At 36.6% G+C, this 14,993-nt stretch overlaps 1 protein-coding gene across 1 annotated transcript; it reads right to left on the bottom strand.

The window, feature by feature from the left end:
* Positions 1–84: 84 nt before the first annotated feature.
* Positions 85–14,939, bottom strand: LOC139940069 (nuclear receptor subfamily 1 group D member 2-like). Its single transcript, XM_071936303.1, has 10 exons — positions 14,860–14,939; positions 14,054–14,147; positions 12,942–13,074; positions 5,636–5,727; positions 5,146–5,290; positions 3,598–4,646; positions 2,713–2,841; positions 2,324–2,450; positions 1,814–1,924; positions 85–1,599 (listed from the first exon to the last, which is right to left on the bottom strand). Exons 3-10 carry the CDS (start codon positions 12,982–12,984, stop codon positions 1,412–1,414), a joined length of 1,884 nt encoding a protein of 627 aa, XP_071792404.1. The 5' UTR covers positions 12,985–13,074; positions 14,054–14,147; positions 14,860–14,939; the 3' UTR covers positions 85–1,411.
* Positions 14,940–14,993: the final 54 nt, after the last annotated feature.

Here is a 14,993-nt window from a genome sequence, read left to right as displayed (position 1 = left end):
AAGACTTTTTGAAAACAAAACCTCAAAACATTATTTTAAACAAACTTGAGGAGAAACACATCTTTATATTTTGAGCATTTAAAGTTTTCTTCTTTTATTTCTGTTCGTTTTCACTGTCATATTTTGATAAATTCCACTATGTTCTGTGGCAACCACTTTAAAAAACCTAATGATATCAAAAATATTGAGAATTGCGAAAAAAAAATCAAAATGTGTAGTTTTTTACAAACATTTTATAAGAATTTGTATTGTCTGTAGAAAGACATTGCCCTTATATGTCTGGTGAATATTAAAGATTACTTATATACAAGAAATAATGTAACGGCCTATTCTGATTAAACAAAACATTGAATTTTTAACAGTAAATAGACATTAAAGGAGTATCAGATATATTATAGTGAAAATATTCTATCAACATTTTAAGTTCAGGGCCAAGTTTCAGAGTGGCTTAAGCATTTAATACTCATAAAACAAATTCTGCTTAGCAATAACAGACAGGATATCAATCACAAATTCTGATGAGCATAAGTTTGTTTACTTAGCCTATTTTTTGTGCATCTGTATTAAATTGGGTCCCGATATTATTTGAAATACACCATGAAGTAAATAAAATTTGTTTTTATCTTGTTTATTAAAATTGATGCAGCACCATGGCAGGTGAAGTATATCCCAGGCTAATGACAATTCTTTTGCATATTAAACCTTGCACAAACTTAATTCCTGATGCAGCGTGGGGAAGTATGAATGATGGACGATTAACTTGGCAAAAACATAAACCGATGATATCGTGTTGTACAAAGTTACCATTAGAATGTGCCAGCACAGTAACAGTAACACTTAAAATCCATAATTAATTGAAAATGTTCACATATAAATAAATTAACCACCAATAAACTACATTTTCTAATGAAGGCACCAATAATAAGACCAACTTTAATTTATGAAATAAACAGTATCTCAATACTTTCTATTTTGCGATGCAAAAATACAATTTTAGATTCATGTATATTACACTTGATCTATACAATCTGTCACTGCATATCTGAAATTATTTCCATATTGCTGAGTATTTCAAATTTAGCGTTGCAGTAATAAAATTGCAGCCATGAAAAACTTAAAAGAAAAGACATAAATATCAACTGTATCACGTAACACTAAGTGATTTTTTATTCATGTGTAAAAACTAGAAACAGTCAATAATCTATACTTCAATTGCAACTTTATCATATAATTCTATGGCTAAGTGGTCTAAAGACTTGGAAAACAACTTTTGACATCAGCAGTTTGCTGAGTTTCACTTGGTTCTTGACTTTGGTTATATCATGTCATCAAGCTATCTACGCATCTCTGCCACCAACCGTCAATGCTTTTTCAGTTAATAACGAGCATCAAAGCTACACACAATGCCTGGTTAGGATTGATAAGCAAGTTTCTCAGCATGCTGGATGTTTAAGATACGAAGATCTAAGACAATCTGAAGACATCGATGGAAGATGGAGTTGTCTGGACCGTGGCTGAGGTACAAGTATTGCTCCAACAATCCTGAGAGTTGGGTCTGAACTCCACGAGTAGCTTCTGGGTTAGTGAGGCCTTTACGATCTAGTGAGAAAATCAAACATTTCCATCAAATAGTCCTATAACTGAGACCAGGTTGATAAAAGTTTGTGCTTATAGTAAATGCATGCTGCATAGTAATCGGTTGAAAGCAGCACAATTAAAATGGGACCTGAATTTGCACATACATAAAAACAAAACTTGCCATTTTCACTTAGTTTGAAAAACAAAAAATTAATAATAAAAAACACTGACTAACCTGATGCTATTAAAACAATAGCATGTAAGAGAACTGTTTCTGCTCGAGTCAGTTTTAGAATAAGGAGTTGCTTGGCAACGGAGAACATTGCTTCCATTAACTCTCCAAGTTCTGTAGCAAGAAAAAAAGAAAGACAGACAAATATGTTACACCAAAAACACTGGCATAAGCTAAGCAAAAATGATCCTGCTACAAATTATTCACCCTTACAACCAAGGCCTCAAACATAAAAACCAAGGTACAATTTAGTAACCTTCACAAAGTAAATATAAAGTAATAACCTTTTCAAATTACTTAATAAAGAAAGGAAATGAACTCTTGTATAGTTTGTTTTGCATATGTAATTTGCAGTACCCGCTGCTAGAACTGCCTCTCAGAGTAAATACAGAGTATACAGTGCTAACACATATCAGTGTATATGGGTAAAAACCAAAATGAATATAAAGAATAAATGTTGAAGAAATTAAAAATTGAGCAGAACAAAGAAATGACTGAATTGTTTTTTCTCACCTGTCTGTTTGACCATCTCTCTGGTGAAGTTCTCTCCTACCAAGAGAACAGAGTCTTGGCTTACGTCTAGTATCTCACACAGCTGAAGAAGAAGTACCTCAAAACAACCTGTCTTCAGGAGAACAACCTATAAGAGAAAAATAACATCATGTTGTCATTCTATCAACGCTTCACAAACTTGTCTAAGAAATGAAAACCATTCTAGTATTCCTTTCAAGGTATTGTTACATGGTTGCTTCATCCTATCAAATCATTTTGTAACAATTGGCAATTGATTTATAATTTAGCACCGGAGATTTCAGCGTGCGAAGTATCAAATCCTACTAAGTATTCACCAGCACAGACAACAAAAATTAATTTGAAGACCGTAAGTCCAAAGTCCTTGTTACCTGATCAGAATGAAGAATTGTATCAAATCCTGGGATGGACTTAGTGAAGGCAACGATGCGTCCGATGGCCGGAGAAAATAAATGAGAAAACAGTTCTTCCGAGATGGACTCTGTATTGGCGCTGGACTTCTGCAGAGACAAGACGAAAGTTAAATGGTTTATCATTTGAGTGAAAATTTGAACATGTGACTAAACACATCAATTGTTTACTCGTTTACCCCCCCCCCCACACAAAAACAAAAAAACAGGTCACAATAGCACCCACAAGAGTCCTCTCTCCCATTCTTAAAAGTGTGTGATCGTGCTTTCTTTATTTTTGTTTTACAACTCTATTTCTGGAGGAATTTATCCTGGTCGCTAGGATTTGAAGTTTTGCATGGCAGGAGTAACATGAAGTGAGGTTTGCGGTGCAAATCACTTTCGAGTAGTGTTGCTTCTGAAAAGAAGCGATGGTTGGAAGCAGTATGCTCTGATCGTCTCCAGAACCAACACTAAAGAAGCGATGGTTGGAAGCAGTATGCTCTGATCGTCTCCAGAACCAACACTAAAGAAGCGATGGTTGGAAGCAGTATGCTCTGATCGTCTCCAGAACCAACACTAAAGAAGCGATGGTTGGAAGCAGTATGCTCTGATTGTCTCCAGAACCAACACTAAAGAAGCGATGGTTGGAAGTAGTATGCTCTGATCGTCTCCAGAACCAACACTAAAGAAGCGATGGTTGGAAGCAGTATGCTCTGATCGTCTCCAGAACCAACACTAAAGAAGCGATGGTTGGAAGCAGTATGCTCTGATCGTCTCCAGAACCAACACTACTCAAAAGAGACTAATACAAATGGTTCTACCGCAAACCTCGACTAATTGCTTAAGATCTACAAAAACACAAACCTGGGGAAGAGTTGATGATTTGGAATTCTCGTCTGGAAGATGTTTCCTGATTGCAATGAGTAGAATATGTTCTAGATTGTTCCATTGATCCTCCATGACTTCAGCATAAGCCTCACATATGGTGTCTACTGTATCTATGCCATTAGACCCTACTCTAAAATGGCGTCCTGTCTCTCTAGTAACATTGCTTCCTTTCCGATCATTGTTCCCAAGGTGGGGATTTGCATTGGTTGGCACTGGGTAATTGCACTTGTGTTTGGTCTTCGGGCTTTGAATTTCATGTTGGACGGGTGAAAGAACTTGGCGCTGGTGAGGTCCGTCTCTTGGAGTTCTCTGAGAGACACTCAGTAAGACTTTGGTTCCGTTTTCATACTGCAAGACGGCATTATGGCCGGTTTTCCCGCAGGAACCCTGAGATATTTTCCCCTGCGCTTTGACAGGAGTGATTTGCATTTCAGAAAGTTTTCTCTTTTCACTTGCGGAAAGAGACGATTTGTTCTGTCTGTATTCAGATTCTGTTCTCTGATCAACTGCAGTCTGCGTTGGAGTAGGTTCACATTCTCTCGATTGACTTTGAGCAGGATTGCCGATCAAGAGAACACCTGATGGAATTTCAGATGTTTCACAGCGTGGTATAGAAGCAAGATATCGAAGGCGGTTGGCTGCAGATAAATACTGTGGATTGGTCATTATATAAGGATGGTTCCTGTGCGCTGTGGCCGATGCAGTAAGACCAAGCACTGCTTTGGTCTCAGAACCCTTTTGTCGAGTGATATCAATAGCGCCCTCTGGAGTTAGATTCTTCTGTTTCTTTCCACCTCGTGACGAGCCCCTTATTGCACTTGAGTTTGCCAGTTTCCCATTTGGTGTTTTCAGTTTGTGCGAGAGGGTGTCTGTCTTGGAAGTTGATTTGTCCGTTGTCTCTTGACTGGTTGATTGTCTAAGGTCCAGTGGTTCCAGAGTAACAAGGTCCGTCCGTCTCACAACCTGCTGCTTAGCGGCTAAGAGCTTGTCTTTCTCTTTCTTGGACATTCTACCAAAGCGAACAGCTGTAAGAATAAAGGTCAATGGTAAATTAAAGTCACTTTTGATCACAATCCTGACAACCACCAAGTGATTCTTTAGAGTGTAAGCGCAGGATAATTGATATATAAATGTTTTTGAATTAACTGTTTACCCTAGTGGTCTATCAGCTGCTTCAGCAGAATTGTGCATAATGTTCTTTTGATAGGCAAAATCCAGTAGTAACCAAGTCAAATTCAATATAGTATTTGCTCTAGTTACCTTAATCTTGTAAGAAAACATATGTTGTGCTTAGCTACTTTTCTGCTTATAACAGCTAGATGAAACTGGGCTGTATTTTCACAAATACAATTTCTACGTCAGATTTGATGTGAAATGAGGTGCATGCTGGTCTCAATAACAAAAACCTGTCATTATCAACACTAGCATGTGCCTCATTTATTTGCGCAGTAGAAATTAATGCTTATGAAAGGGACACACTTAAACTTTGTAGCCATGACAGGGGTCAGAGGTTGCCTGATTTACCGTTTCTAGACATTCCGATGTCATTGCACTTTTTCAGGCGGCAGGATTGACACTGGTTCCGACTGCTGCGTTTGATTTCACATTGTTCATTGTTGAGACAGGGTCGGTATGTCAAATTCTGCTGCACAGTCCTTCGGAAGAAACCCTACAATAAACAAACAACAAAGAAATAAACATTAAGAACGAGTCTTAGCTTGAAAATAATGATAAACTTGATATTTTGGTTTTTAATAATAACCCTGAACTACTACTAGGATGAATTTATGTTTTATTGCAACAAAATTAAGTTACATTATGTACACTTCGGTGTGATCCCTGGCTTTACGGCAGTTACAAGTTGAATGGCTTCTGAAAATTGCTGTGCCAAAATTCAAGGATAGACATTGTTGGGTTTTTTTTTCCTCATAGGAACTGCACCTTGGAGAAAGCCCAAAATGTTGCTCTACTAAACATGTGGGTGTTTATCTGTTTGTTTGTCTACCAGTCATACCTTGCAGCCTTCACAGGAATGTACCCCATAGTGGAACCCTGAAGCCCTATCACAGCAAATCTGACACAAAATGTTCATGTCGATATCAAAATCTGAAATATAAAAACAAAGTCATTAAAAGTGACATAAAGAAATCCCTTTGAAAAAATAAAGGTGTGTGGAAATCTTAAAAATTAAAACTATATTTCTTTCCTTTAATTATGTACCGATGTCAATTAAAACTCGTCCAAAAGGTTGTTACAATTATTTTGTTTGTTGGGAGTCTTCGATGTTTGATACATCGTTGATGTTTTTATTAAGATTTGAGATCTGAGGGTCAGTTTTCGAAAAGCTAACACTGTGTCAGATGGAAAAGCTTAATCTTCCAGGCCAAAACAAATTGTGTTTTTGACCATTAGCAAAATGATCACTGCCCCTTTTCTATTTCCCCACACTACGAACAAGTGACCGCCTTACACCATTCCCCCAATCCTTGACCGATATTACCAAAAAACCATTGTTCTATTGTGCAAGTACATCCGGCCTCCATGCCTAGCTTCTGACCACCACCAGCAGTGACCCATTTAATTACTGACCCAGACTTATCAACTTTGATCCACTTTAAAAAAAGCATAAACTGTAAATCCATATCATTATCCTTATCCAGTGACTCATCACAAGTGCAAGTTGTTCAAATGGCAGTTCAAAAATACATCTTAAAAATCAATTATAGGATTGGAAATCTTTTAAAGGTAATACAATACATGATTACTGTACTCCAAGAACAATAACAAAGTAGTTGTGAATGACGTGTGACCTTTGACCTTGTTTTTTTCTGGAGAGAGGGAGATCTTGACCCTGTTTTTCTTGTCTCTCCAGAGGATATGAGCTTAAGCTGCATGGCTCTGATAAGTACGTACTTGGATTAATGTACAAAGTTCAATCCTAGATATCAACAGGATATTCCCCTTTTCTTCTCTTTCTCTCTCTCTCTCTCTCTCAGACAAAAGGAAAATATAATATAAAATGATATAATGCATGCACAATGGGAGACTTTGAAACAGTTGGTGGCTTTCCTAGTGAATTTCTGAGAACAATGTATTTGTGGAATTAATTGGTATAGTCTGCTGCCACCAATCTGTAGTGTTCCCTTAATTCTGCGATTGATTTCCTCTACAAAATCATCACCCAACTGACCTGTTTACAAAACCCTCTCTGACACTCTGACACATTTCCTAAAAGATCCTCAGAAGAATCAGGAAAAAGTTCTGGCAAATAACAGGCATGATTATGTGAAAGTACTGGAAGAACAGGAAGACAACGATTTGAAATATTCAGCCATTTTGGTCATGAAATATTCAGCTCCAAATACAACCAGCACACCTCCATGGTAATGGAGCATTACAACTGACATGATGGTGACCCACATTTTGTCTATAAAGTTTAATTATAAAATATTTGAGCCATAAATCCTGGAGCAAATCTAATTGTCCATTGTCCGCAAATTCTATCAGTTTGATTTACAGGCTAGGTGTTCTAGAGCCTTGACCCATTGTCTCGGGCCATTGATGGTCAGTACCCTTAGGCTACACTCAGTGGAGGGACTGACCAAAATAACAGAGCTGGTCTCAGTGTGGCATTAACCACAAGTGACCTTAATATACTAGAACCAAATTTATGGCAATTTAATGCATGATGTTCACAGGATTTTAATTATAAATTTCGCCTGAGCATGTTTCATACCACATTTAAACAAAAGTCCTTACCCACTATTTATTAAATTTAATTAGTTTTAGCCTTTGAGAGCCTCTGCTAGGGTCGAAACGTCTGGCCATTAACTATTTTTTCAATTTAATTAAGTTAGATTGTTTAACACAAAAATACACAACAGTATGCCACAGGACTCATACCTTAATTGTCATAAAAACAATAACAATTTATACTAAATTTTGTAAAACCGTTCTTTGTAATTTTATACCTTGCCAGTCGCTAGGTATAAAGGGAACCCTAATATTACTTGCTATTTACAGAAAACTTGACATCATAAAACAGAACACATTTATACTTGTGTTCTTCATTTAACCTCATGCACACCAACTCAAACACAGACCATTCCTGTAAAACAAATCAGCAAAACAAATAGTTCAGCTGTGCAGTCATAGCCAACAAACCATCTGGTTCAACTTGAAACATTTACACACTATAGTACTTGCCTACTTTCAATAATTATGTCCTTCATTTAGATAAAACTTTGACCCACAAATCCCTGGTTGTGATGAGTTCACCTGAACTTCATGTTAATATTTAAACCACATGGGAAGAAGGATATAACGTTCCAGACTTTCCTATCGGGAAGTTGCCTGGCACGCTGAACTCTACTGCCAAAAAAAAAAAAACCAATGTGAACTCACTGCTAGTGACAGACAAATAAAATCACATTTTCTAGAAACTGAAAATGCTCCTATTACAATGAGGAATTACAAAACAACATTCTAGAAAAGTAGGAATTGGTTCTTTGCGGTTTTCTGGCCAGACATGAGAGTACTGAGTAACCTGTAATATGATCAGTGCTGAATATGATGTCTGATAATATTGGCATGTAGCATACATTACATTTCACACAGTAAGTAATGAATGTGTCGAGATCAATGATTCAAGTAACACATTTAGTTTTTCTTTTCTGTTAGGGTTTTTTATGATCAGGGATCCCCCGCCCTTCCAGGTATAAGAGATTCAACTACATGGTTTGGTTTGAAAGTATGATGGAATGATATGACTGTGTATTTTCATTTATGGGTTATTATTATTCAGATAACAGAAAGTAGGTCAGGGGAGTGAACTGGAAAGTAAAAGGTCATTTGTTGGTTTTAAAGGGGAACTACATGAATGAAGCATGTTATGAAGAATGTCAACTTGTAAGCATTCTTGTCTTCCACAGCAATCAAAGAAAACTAGCCAGACCTCTGCGGTGAGCAGAGCCTTGAAATTTGGCCCAGTCCAGGACCAAACCTTAAATTAAATGTCTTTTTTAAAAAACCCAGCCGCACAATTCCTAATGAAAGTCAACGGTGCATGAAATGGATCCACACATCCTCCTCTTACAACCATTTCCTCAACTCTGATTCCACTTATTAACACAGTGTTGGATTTTCCCAAAGCTAAATATGTTATTTTGACAACTAAACAGGAAGAGTCACAAAGAACATGGAGTCCCTGACCCGGTACTGGTTTAAAGAGAAGCGTGGGAAACCTGCGACTATTGTTAAAAGTTCACAGACCGAACAGAACTAAAAAAAGGCAGAGAAGTTCTGTTATTGGAAATAATTGCCTATTTTGATGTAATCTGTTGTATTTTATTTGTATAAATTTAGAAATGGTTAGCAAAGCAGACAGCTGTTGATGTAGCCTCTGGCTCACAATAAGGCTTATTTTCTATTTGTGTGGTAAAGGCGTGACAAAAAAATACTGTAATAAAAAGTGTGTTTTCAACTATGTTGGTAAATCTGACTGAAATAAGGCACAACAAAAAAATGGTTGTGGTACAATAATGCATTTAATCGCTTCAGGATTTTTCCATTGAATTATAGATATTTTCCCAGACAAACATGAAAGAAGCGAACATTTTCTGGTCGCACAAATTTTTTTTTCCTTCAAATTATAAACTACAAAAGGCAACTGACTGAGTAATTTTTATATGATTTGGGGTTGACAACGATTTTTTTATATATATTTAGTAATTCTATGGTTATTCGACATGGAAACAAATTACTGAATGCCAAAATACTTAATAAAATGTTTTGTTTTAGTTATTTAGAGACGCAGGAAGAGCTGTGGATTCCAAAGAATGTGATAGCTCCCCAAATTAGTTTTTCTTGATTAATTAAAACAACTTCTTCAAACAGACCTGCAACTTTCATCTTGCATGCCTGCATTAATTTTTTTTTCATTATTCACTTGTGGTATTAACAATTCCTTTACTAATATTCAACCGTGGTTCAACCCATACACTCTATTAAATATGAACTCAATAAAACCCCACACAGGTTACAAGTCCACGTAGACCACAATGGATTAGATTTGAGGTCAAAGAGGTAATTTACATTTCTCAGAAATAATATGACTCGTTGGGATGAGACCCCCCTTAGTGCATGGGTTGTGCTGTTGTGGCAGTGTGGCGCCTACATGAGGAAAAACAGCCATTACTGAACAAAAGACCTACAAACAAACAAACAAAGTCTGTTAAATTTGTATCCCCTACAGAAATGTACTTAATAAAATAAATTCAAAAGAGCAAAAATAACAAATTTATTCCATACCATAATTATTCCAAATAGTCATGTTGAAGTCATACAGTACAGCTAATTTTACTTCATGATGTTATTTCTGACCATCGGCATTTCTTCCTGTGTTTTAATTTCACTTCATAAACACTTCACTAATATTACAAATTTCCTCCACGGGAGTCAAGCCCCATGATGATAGGGTTGGACAGTAGCATATCCAAGTGATATTTGAACTAATTCAATTGTTTTGTTGCCACCCAGTGAACAAACTTGTACAGTACTTTCACCTGTCAAAAATTAAGTTGGTCATCAATTGCGGTTGAAAGCAATGCCTAACCCAAAATTTCTTGGAACAACCCTTCCTTATTAAAAGGGAAAGTGCTCCATTGGAGTGCTTTGACTCACAGCTCTACAAAAATGTTAAATGTAAAAAATATCTTGTGAGTGCACTTATAAAATGATGTTGTAATTTCAAGTGTATCAACGTGTGAACCAAGCAGAGTAGTCCTACACTATATTACTACATTATACTTGAGAAAGTAACATGCCTGAGCTTCATAGGGGCATCATCGGAGCAACTGCCCAAATGCCCCCTGCTATTGCCTTAGTGCCCTCTTAAATGTTGCAGTAAAAGTTTACATTTCCCTCTTAGTTGTGCCATTTGAAGAACAACTGCCACACCTTATCAGGACTGGATTAATCAATGAACATTCACCTGTGACCAAGAAGTAGGGCTACATGTAATCACACCAAATAATATTTAAATTGAACTTGCAAATGGCCTACTGGACCAAGACAGTACCTACAGCATGCCTACAGCATGGGCTGTACACATTAACAGGTCACATTTTTCTAGGGCATCCTGGATGGCAGAGGTTGCCGAAACCGTGTCATGTGTGACATGATGGCACAGGGTTAGACACTCCTTTGACAAAGAGCATTGATAGAATAACGTCATTAACGATTAATATTTAACCAGAGAATTTACCAATCTATCTTGGGACCCACCTTTCTGTAAACAGGCTCAGAGAAGATGATCAATGGACTAAAATAATGACTTGACCCAGAATGTTTGAACAATACATTGGGGATTAATTTCTCTTTTGAAATTATAATTAGGGGAGACTAATAAGATAAGAAGAGTTGTTCACACAATGAGAGTTGATAAAAAGTCCATCTAAAACTAGACATTAGCGTAAATAAATGAAGTATTTGTAAGAGCTTGGTTACATGAACGGCATCAAAAAATCTTAAAGTAATTGTTATTTGATGGTCTTCAACAACTAAATTCTTGAATTTAGTCTTAATTGTCTGAATTTAAGACAAGAGAAATCAGTAGACCATTCAGGGGCACTCAGGGCTACTAGAGTAACAAATGGTCTGGCCAGAGTCCAGTCAATATTGCCAATTAGGCTACTGAACAAGTTCTGCTGTCTAGTTCTTATCCAACTTTTGTTGTCTTTTTTTCTTCTCCAGAGGTTTACTGGGTCAATAGACCTGTAAATAGTTTGCTTTAACATGGAGGAAACAGAAATCGCGCACTTTAAAGTTAAAAACACACATGAACTTAAGCCAGTGGTTCAGAGAGCATTGAAAGCCCTGTTGTACATCCCCTTCATTACACATTACCATTAAACGATACTTCAAAAAGAGTAAAGTGGTAATTTGTTGCTAAACCATAGATACATGGATGATTTGCACTACCTTCTTATTCTGTGTAACTCATCAAAGTACATGTATACCTTACACTCAGTAAAAGGTCACAACTCAGAAATAGGTCACAGCTCTGTAAAAGATCGCAGCTCAGAAAAAGGTCGCAAATTATTATTCTACATCCTGTGCATCCATCATGGTTTTATTCACGGGCCGGGAGTTTAAATATTATTGGAAGTTACTTGATTCACCCAGTAACCGAAGATCTTCATATAACAGGAAAAGGGGTTAAATAAACATGATAGGTTGTTTTGAATGGCATTCATTCAATAGACTGACTGGATGCTCTTTGAGGTCTGTTTTATGCATAGAAAAAAGTACAATATTTATTCAAACAATTCGTACAAAGAAATTACAAAATTATGACTTAAAAACAAAACAACAGGATGGGTAATATCAATCCAAGTATAATTTTAGCTTAAATCTACAATCTCACTGATTATAAAATGACAAATACCCCCTAAGAAATAACTCTACTATGCACTGCTTTATAATTGTTAAAAAGAGTACAAAATAAAAAGACCGGGCAAAATTATATTTGAGCACCAACAATATGTTGGAGAGATACAGCTTCGCTTTACATTCCTACTGGATTGACTAATAAATGCTGTTCCATTATCCATTCCCATTAATGTTTTGAAAAGGTCAAACATGGAGAAGAAAACAACAACATTTAAAAGGGGAAATGGATGACGTCAGTATAAGAGAGTGAAAAGCTTTTTGCACATGATATCTTCCTGGACTTAAATCACAACTGAATATGATTATTTGTTAAATATCAGACAATGCCATGACGCTGGAGAATGCACCTTTACAAAGTAATAAAATAATAAATAAAACTAGACATTCTTTAATGCTAAACCTATGTATTTTGTGGTTAATAATATGATCAGCTCTATAGACATGAGAAACAGAAAGGAAACTTGGCAAAGTGGGGAAGTGAACAGTCCAACAGAATTTACACCTTAGAATTTAGGAACATGAATTTCAAGTAGCACAGAAGTAGGCCTTATGGCCAAAATGCTCAGTTACAACCTCATTATGTAAACCATGGAAGTAGGAAAACAGGCATGAGTTGTTATTATTATTATTTGTACTATTTATTTGACCAATACAAACACACCAAGTTACAATAGCACAAGACAGAACATTAATGGAAAAAAACAATATAAAAGCAAGAAATAAGGAAAATAAATACTATCAAAAAGGTCCGAAACTAAAAAAGCTTACAACAAGTCGGAGCTGTGGTTTCACTGACTTAGCCTAAAACTAGAGTACAAGCCAAATCTGTGGTTTTCAAAATGTTCTAGGAATACAAAATCCTGACTCACCCAAAGCACCTGATCCAACACGATCTCGTACTTCCCATTCCATTTTGCATCTGGTCTCCTGACCTGCCAGGTTTGCTTTGGTTGCTCTGTCTCAAAGGAACCGGTCTCTTGTTCAGAAGTGTTATTATATTAACTGCATGGATGCACAAAAATAACATTTCATTTAGAAATTATAAAGTTCTACTGTTTTTCCAAAGCAGCCACAGAGGCCACAGTCTCTGTCTCCTTTTTCCAATGGAAACACCCTTTTTCAAATAAAAATGGGCATGACAATTCCAAAATGGAATCTCAGGCCTTAGCTGAGTCTTTCAGAAAATGTCCACCAACTTTTCAAAGTAATACAATCTCCCTGTGAGAGAATGTCCATAGCATGTGACCCACTCTGTGAAAATGAGTCACATGTCGCCCAATGCAATATTAAGTTATGGATAGTTTAATGCGGAAAGTGTAAAAAAAAAAAAAAAAAAAAAAAAAACATCTTTAGTTGCATGGTTAACCTTTAGAACACTTACTTTTAGGCAATAAAGCTATGAATACAACAATTTTGTGATCAAACTAATGTCTAATTTGTATCCTTTTCCACACAATGGTAGTTTAAAATATCATTTTACTCGTAAAATTGTAATTCATTTTTCACAAAAAATGGTGTAGTGGCTAATTTCAAACGGGAGTAACTCAGCAACGCGATACACCCCAAAGCTTAGACACATACCAAATTACTGCTGCTGATGTGTTCTTTCCAGCCATGCATATAACTCAATTCCAGAAATTGCCTACATCCGACTCATTTTCACAGAGCGGGTCACATATTATTAGCTTTAGTTTTTAATCTGGTTTAATTTTCCTCTCAACCCGTCCCAGGTGCCTCCAACACTCCAACAGCGAGTTACACCCAACACAAAACACAGGATTATTTACTTTTTAACTACCTGTGCACAATGTTGTCAATTGAATAAACATTAAACAGATAAATGGAAAAAATAAACTGAGCTATAATTAAAAAAGATTAGTCTTAAAACGATAGTGGCCACTCGTGACAAGGCTGCTATCACAACAATGGAGGTAAACCAACACGGTAAAATTGTTTTACTACAGTAAACATGTACACTCACCACACGGCCACAGAGATAGGACTGCACTGTACCCGGCCGATACTCCACACACGGCGACCAGCTGTACGAAAAAAAGGCCTCTGAAAATAGTTGCCTTTCCAAAACAAAGACAGAGTCAAAGTTGCATTTGTTATCTAGCAAGCTTTGTGACACTATAGTTGTGATTATTTGGCTACTGAATCACCAACTATAGCATGAAGTTTTTTGACGAGCAGCGTTTCTTCATTCATTTCCAAAAATGGAACGTAAAAGAAAAACAGTGACACACTGACCTACTTCGGGTCTGATCCCAAGAAACGAGATTGCAAGTTCACACTGACCTCTCTGACGGCTTAGCTTAATAACAGACATCGCTCAGCCATTGTGTAGCACTGTACGCCGTGTGCTTTATGCACCATGTGCGGGTGAGAAGTAGGTCAAGTACGTAGAGCTTTCAACTCAGTGACCCAATCAGATTCTAGAATGATTTCTATAATTTGATTGTATTAAAAGAGGGCGCTATTCCAAAAGTTGTTATCCCAAAACAATTAATTTATGGCTATCACTATCAGTTTATTCCAGGGATGTTGTTTAAACTCTACGATTGCAACTCGTCCCAAGAATACAATACAACGAGGGCACAGACAAGAGTACTGTAAACTAAATTCGAATTTGTGATGATTTTTGTCTGAAATTGTCTTTGGAGTTGGTGTCGCCACAATGTCAATGAGCTGTCAAAAGTTCAACAAAATTGTTTCTGAATTATTACCCCCAAATTTGTTGTTTTTTTTGTCCCCAAAAAGTTATTAAAATGAAGTAAAATTTACCTGGGGAGTGTTTTGCAGTGTCCTCTACCCCATCCCTACGGCAAATTTTGCGTAGAATTGATGTTTGATCATGTGTAACAGCGCCTTCTTTTTGGCAAAATCTTCCGAAGTTATCTAGAGGATCAGGAATAATT

The sequence above is a fragment of the Asterias amurensis genome, chromosome 7, assembly GCF_032118995.1.
Source record: "Asterias amurensis chromosome 7, ASM3211899v1".
NCBI lineage: Eukaryota > Metazoa > Echinodermata > Asteroidea > Forcipulatida > Asteriidae > Asterias > Asterias amurensis.
The sequence above is the reverse complement of the archived record's forward strand: the minus strand, read 5'-3'. Positions and strand labels throughout refer to the sequence as shown.